The sequence below is a fragment of the Stenella coeruleoalba genome (assembly GCF_951394435.1).
Source record: "Stenella coeruleoalba genome assembly, chromosome: 8".
Classification (NCBI taxonomy): Eukaryota; Metazoa; Chordata; class Mammalia; order Artiodactyla; family Delphinidae; genus Stenella; species Stenella coeruleoalba.
In genome coordinates this window covers 70,447,118-70,453,117 of record NC_137154.1, presented here as the reverse complement: position 1 = coordinate 70,453,117, position 6,000 = coordinate 70,447,118, and the positions used below count along the sequence as shown (strand labels likewise).

General features: G+C 44.2%; 1 protein-coding gene across 1 annotated transcript in view; it reads right to left on the bottom strand.

The window, feature by feature from the left end:
- Positions 1–1,223: 1,223 nt before the first annotated feature.
- Positions 1,224–6,000, bottom strand: part of ENDOD1 (endonuclease domain containing 1) — a gene marked incomplete at its 5' end in the record, with an annotated part of 30,591 nt that continues 25,814 nt past the window's right edge. Inside the window, one exon of the mRNA XM_079928750.1 lies at positions 1,224–5,429. Coding sequence (XP_079784876.1) covers positions 4,227–5,429 — 1,203 coding nt within the window. The 3' untranslated portion in view covers positions 1,224–4,226. The remainder of the gene's footprint in view (positions 5,430–6,000) is intronic.

The following is a 6,000-nucleotide window of genomic DNA, read 5'->3' as shown; positions in this document are numbered from 1 at the left end:
TGGATTCCTTCATTTGCATTCATAACCTCAAATCCCAGACCGTACTTTAACCCTTCCAGCTCTGATCTAGAAACATCCTGAGGTCTAAGGCAACTTCATCATTTCATCCAAGGTGTATGGATATTATGACCAATAGCTATATCGACAACAGTTAACATTTACTGGGCACTCGCCATGTGACAGGCATGGGGATAAATGTTTTATCTTCATTAACTCATTGAATTTTCATAACAACTCTCTGAGGTAGGTACTAATAATTAGCCCCATTGCATAGACAAGGAAGCTAAAGCTTTGGGTGGTAACTTGCCCAATATCACATGGTTGTTGAGCAGGGAAGCCAGGATTCAAGCCTAAGTCATTTGGACTCCAGAGCCTGCGCTCTTAACCATTAGGCAACACGGCCTCCAGGAGTGACCTTGATCCCCTCCTGAGAGCATCTCTCTGTGAACTCCTAGTCACTGCATACAATCAATGAAGACAAGTGGTCATGAGTGCTTTCTTTGTTGAAATTTAAGCTTAAAAGCAATAGGTTTGGAGTGTAATTATTAGAAATCAAGCCATAATCTGGGAGTAAATAACAACAGAAAGAGACAATGAGAATTCTGTCTGAGAACCCATTTATAAAGGTCAAGGAGTCCACACTATATGGCTCATAGTGTAACATTTTGAAAAGCTCGTACTGTGATGACTTTAGGTGAAAAGCTGAACAAGACACAGAATCACGCATAAGACCCTGCCCACACTGGGAAGGCAGCCAAGAATTTCTGCCACCTCCACCCCAAGGTTGGGTGCCCTAATAAAGGCCACAGAGAGGACCACCTCCCTCCAGAGACTGCTTGTCATTTCTCACACTGCGGGGGGGGGGGGGGTGTTTCCTAATGAATAAACAAATCAGAGTGTTTCTATAACTTGCTATGTGATTCAGAGTCAGTGAAGCAATAAGCCCCGGGTGCTTCAAATATTTCATGTCCCAGATAGTTCTTCAGAGAAACAACATGGAAAAGAAGTTCTAGGGCTTGTTTCACTGATCTAACCTTCTCTGTTTTCTCACATATGATTCAAAATTTTTAAAAAAAATCCAGATGGGAGTGGAAACAGCTTGAGTTAATGTTGATCAAGAAGAAAACGGGAAAAAAATTAAAATCACAGATAACCCCCCAAACCTCATTACAGCCATCAGGATTCTCCCCCTTTAGATATCTTCCAGAATGGTTGATGCATGGTCAACAATTACTTTATTGAGCATTGTAAGGTGCACAGCATTGTACATAGCTTTAAAATGTCAAATTGACTTTTGTCACACCCTCTGTAAAGGATTCCCCAGTGTCCACGGTTTCGTGGTCTTTCCTGCTGTGCTTCAGGTTCATGCTGTTAGTACCATTGCAGGCTTCCCATGATGTGGTACATGGATCAGCTGCACCATGTCCTCACCACTAGATGTGTGAACTCCTCAAACATGGGGTCCGTGTATCGTCGACCTCTGCAACTTTGCTGTCCAAATACACGTTTGATGGATGAATGACTGAACGAATGACCAGGGTTTCACTCTAGTTCCTTCTCCTGACACCGTCGTCTGCATTTAGGGGCAAGTGCTGATGCCGAGAAGCAAACACTCAAAAGGCACAATGGAAAAGAAAAGTGTCCAAAGACATGTCTGATCCAGACTAGAAAATCAGCTCCATAGTGATGAAGAGTTGGCTGACGTCCCCAAAGGCCTGAGAATATAAAGGAGCCACAGAAAAATCTTCAAGCCAGAGATGGGGCTCGTCAACCCAAACTCCCACCCCAAAGCCCAAAGTAGATCACTGGGAACAGGCCAGCAGTCCAGCCACCTGCTGGAGCCAGTGAACCAGAGGCACAGCCAATACCAGTGGTCCAGAGCAAAGGGTCTCAGCCACCTAAACTCAGGGATATTTTTTCCTTTCCAGATTTCAAAGAAGGCCACACCATAATAAATAAATAAGACGCTAAACAACTGGAACTGAAAAGGAAGACATTTTCAAATGGTTCTCAAGCAGCAGTTCAAATACCTTGCTCCTTCCATGGTGCCAAGGGACTCAAGCTACCATGGATGCCCTCTTTGGGTCTTTCAGTATGCAAATAAGTACTCTGAGGGGATATCGAGTCCATGGGAGGCAGTGAGCATGACGTTATGCATGGATGGCTAGCTGTTTCATCATATAGGCCAAACCCATTTGATCCATCAGAGCCTAGTCTGTTTGACGGATGATGGAGAAAACTCTGCCCTGGCCCAGGCAGGCAGCTGGACCACAGATCTGACATCCCAGGTGTGATGGGACATATGCAGAAGACCTTGGCTCCTGATACGCCATCAGCTAGCATCAGGCCTCAGCTTCCTCATCAAATGAGGCTTTGCTCAGACCATCTCGCTGGTCCCTTCTGAAATTCCCTTTCTTTCATCCAGCAGGATTCCTGACCCATCAGTACCAAGGCAAACCCTTGCTCCTCGTGTACTTTCATGCTGCTAAAACGAAGGAAAGTCCGACTACAGGTTTTTATGCTAACAGAAGTGTTGGTAAAATACTGCTTCAGAGTCTTAGGTAATCTGGTGCATAGCTCCCTATGACACGTTCGCAGTCTGGTGTCATACTACCTTACCTTGCATCACAAATTGATCAGGATGGCAGCTTGCTCTTCCACTCTGGGTCCAATTCAATTATTTTTCTACAAAATGTAACTCTCACTACAGTCACATTTCTTGTCCACCGACTTGATGCAAATGGTTGACCCACCCTTCTCTCCTTGTTGCCTTTCTGGACCCCAAGTTTCTGCATCAAACTTTCAGATGCATGGTGGCCTGCAATCCCCAAATCAGTAGTTTACCCTTGGTCCTTTTCTATTATACCCCACAGCAATTCTTTAGAAAACTCAGAAAAATCCAGGTGATTCCATCTCAGCTGTGGAAGGCAGAGCAAAGTCTGGGAGCTTCAGTTTCTTCCCGTCAATCATTTTCAGTGCAAGATTTAAAATGACAAGTGCTTAATCAAAAAATTGGGGATTAGCTCTCACATAGAACTTGAATTAATGGGAGAGTTATGTTTTCTAGCCTCAAACACACTAAAAAATAATTTCCTGAGATAATGATTCTGAATCAAGGTTATCCATATGTAAACTTATATATATGTATATGGATTTTTTTTTTTCCGAGATGGCCAGAAAAGTTTTTAGTTGGGGGCTCTTTTTTATACCTTTATACCAAAGCAATCATTTAAGGACAGAAGTCAGAGTGTTTTACTACTTTCTACTTTTGGTATTGGGTACTCGTTTGAAGTGTAAGAAAGAATGATCTAGTATGTTGCAGAATATGAATTTTCATATTAGCTTAACATGTAGGTCTTTGAGCTCTGTCTTCTCAGCCAGAGATTTAATATATGTCAAGTTAATCCAAGCTTGGCTAAGGATATCCTCGGACCTACAGCACCTACTCAGAGCAGGGGTCTGACCTATGCACTCCCTTTTTCTTTACCTGGGAGGGCTGTACTAAAGCATTCAAGGGGCAAACAACCTCAGTCCTTGCATTCAGAATTTGTTATGCCACGTTTGCCATAAAATGCTTATCATTACCTAAAAGAAAAAGTGCAGTGAAATTCAACTTTGAAGGAAAAAAACAAAACAACCTTACAGGTCCTTGGGAGCCATGGAAAGCTAAGAGATATAGCAGATTCTATGTCCTAAGAAAGTTATTTCAACAGGGAAGCATGTCTTTACCTCACCAGGTCAGCTGAGTTGGGGAGAAAAAGAAGCAAAATGATAACAAATTGGCCAGGAATATTTATATCAGTTTTGCCTTAAGTCTCAGAGATTAATAGGAGGAACAAGACTCCTTTCTACTTTTCTTGGAAAGCCTTTGGTTTAAAGTTGTCCTCCTTTCCTGTAATTTTTAATTATCACAGATGAACACCTGAGTCTCTCACATGGTCACCTGTATCAGAGTGAATAACTGAAGGTGATGGCTTAGAAGTTCACCCACATCACAGCAGGTGACCTACACATAATCTCACCTTGAACACTTCTCTTGGGTGAAGTCAAAATTGTATCATCTTCCTTTGCAAAAACAGGCAGACACCCCCCACCAAAGACCAAAATATTACAATAATTGACAGTGAACAGAAACCCATTATATAGGCAAAATATTCCAGCTTTCTCTATTAAAAAAACAAATCAAATTCACTGTGACTGGGCACTCAGTTTTTTTTTTTTTTTTTCTATAATTCCCCAGGATTGTCAAAAGTAATCTTGTAGCCAATCTGCTTGCCGACAGTAAAAATGACCTGAAATAGGCCACCCATGGTACCAAAAGCAGTGTCAAAGAACAGAGAGATGATGCCACCAAGGCCCATTGCAATGTCCCTGCACACAATTGGAACTGCGCCTATGGTGTACACAGGAAAAGTGGCCACGTCCACAAGGACTCGGACAGGGATGCCCACGATACGGCAAACAACCTTCAGCAGGCAACAAAGGATCCGGAGAATGGCCCTGGTGATCCTGACCATGACTTTGAGTACCTTCCAGGGAATGCTGGCCAGCTCCTCCCCAATGGTCAAGAAGTAGGAGACGGTGGCTGACCCCAGGCGGTAAAGACAACTTTCTAGACCACAAGTCACCTGTTTGGTGACATACCACAGGAAATACACAAGGTACTTCAGGATTCTGACTGCAAGGAAATAAATTAATTGGCAAAGCTTGATGAATGGGGTAGCAGCGAAGCCCAAGAGTTTTCTCAAAAGGCTACTCCTTTCCCCAGATGCCTCTGGAGGCAGCAGAGTGGACCTGGTACTCCTCGTGCTGGAGAGGGTCCCAGCGTCCCCTTCAGAGTCTACCCTTCGCTCCTCATCCTGGACTTGGTTGACCATTTCCAGGATTTTTTTCATCTTCTCTGTGTCTTGTTCACTTTCCCCACAGTTGTTCTGGAACAGCTGAGGCGTGAATGGAAGCAGTTTCTCAAGTTCTTTCACCATCACATCTTCTATGACCTCCCGGTCCCCGGTGTGCTTGACAAAGCCCATGGCCCAGCCTCCTCCAGGGACAGCACAACAGGCTGCCAGCCAAACAAACTCCGGGATGGTCACTTTGTCGTTGACCTTGAGGTCTGAAGGCACGGCGCCTGCGATGATGTAGAGCTCTTCCCCATCGCCACACTGTGGGCTCAGGGCCCGGTCCATTAGGCTGTTGAGATTCACGTACCACCGTTTCTGGAAGGATGGGGTCATTGGAGCTGCATTTGTGAGAGTGAACGTGGCCGTGTCGGGGTCACTGCTGAGGGAGAACGGGTACAGCTGTCCTGTCTGGTATTCAGAACCCAGGTAATCTGCATGCAAGGCTTGCTTGCTTCCCAGATTGTTCACAGAGCTGATGGCATCAGCCTCGTCCATCACCTCCTCAAGGCTGCTGTTGGGGTCATCAATCTGAAAGAAGAAAGAGAGGTTGAGATGCGTCCCTGTTCACAGCAGACAGGGTGTCCTTGGATCATTCTGCCAAGACGCGAGCAAAGTTCCTATCACACCAACACTTGCAAGGCTTAGGTTTGGAAGGGTACACACACTTCATTTGAATATCCCACAATCCTGGTGTCTGAAAACATCTTTCAAATGGGCTGTTTCCTATTTCACTCTCTGTGTACACTCCACTCCTGCCCTGCAGTAATACCCCATCACACACTCACAAATACACCATCAGGACATTGGTTTTCAGCCTGCTGTGGTTTTATAAATTTCATAGCCCTTTTTGGGAATATTTTTCCATGAGATTCAAATCGATTTTAAAAATGAAAACAAGGGGAAAAGTAAATCTCAGCAGGCCCATAAAAATCATAACTGTAATTCAGATAGTCAACCACCAATGTTAGCTGCAATTTAAAGAACATATTCTTAAATGAAATTTACATACTTTGAGATATACGAAAAGCATTCAACTCTAATCAGAGCATTTAAATCAAATGCGGTGGTGGGGGGGGCTTCCCTGGTGGCGCAGTGGTTA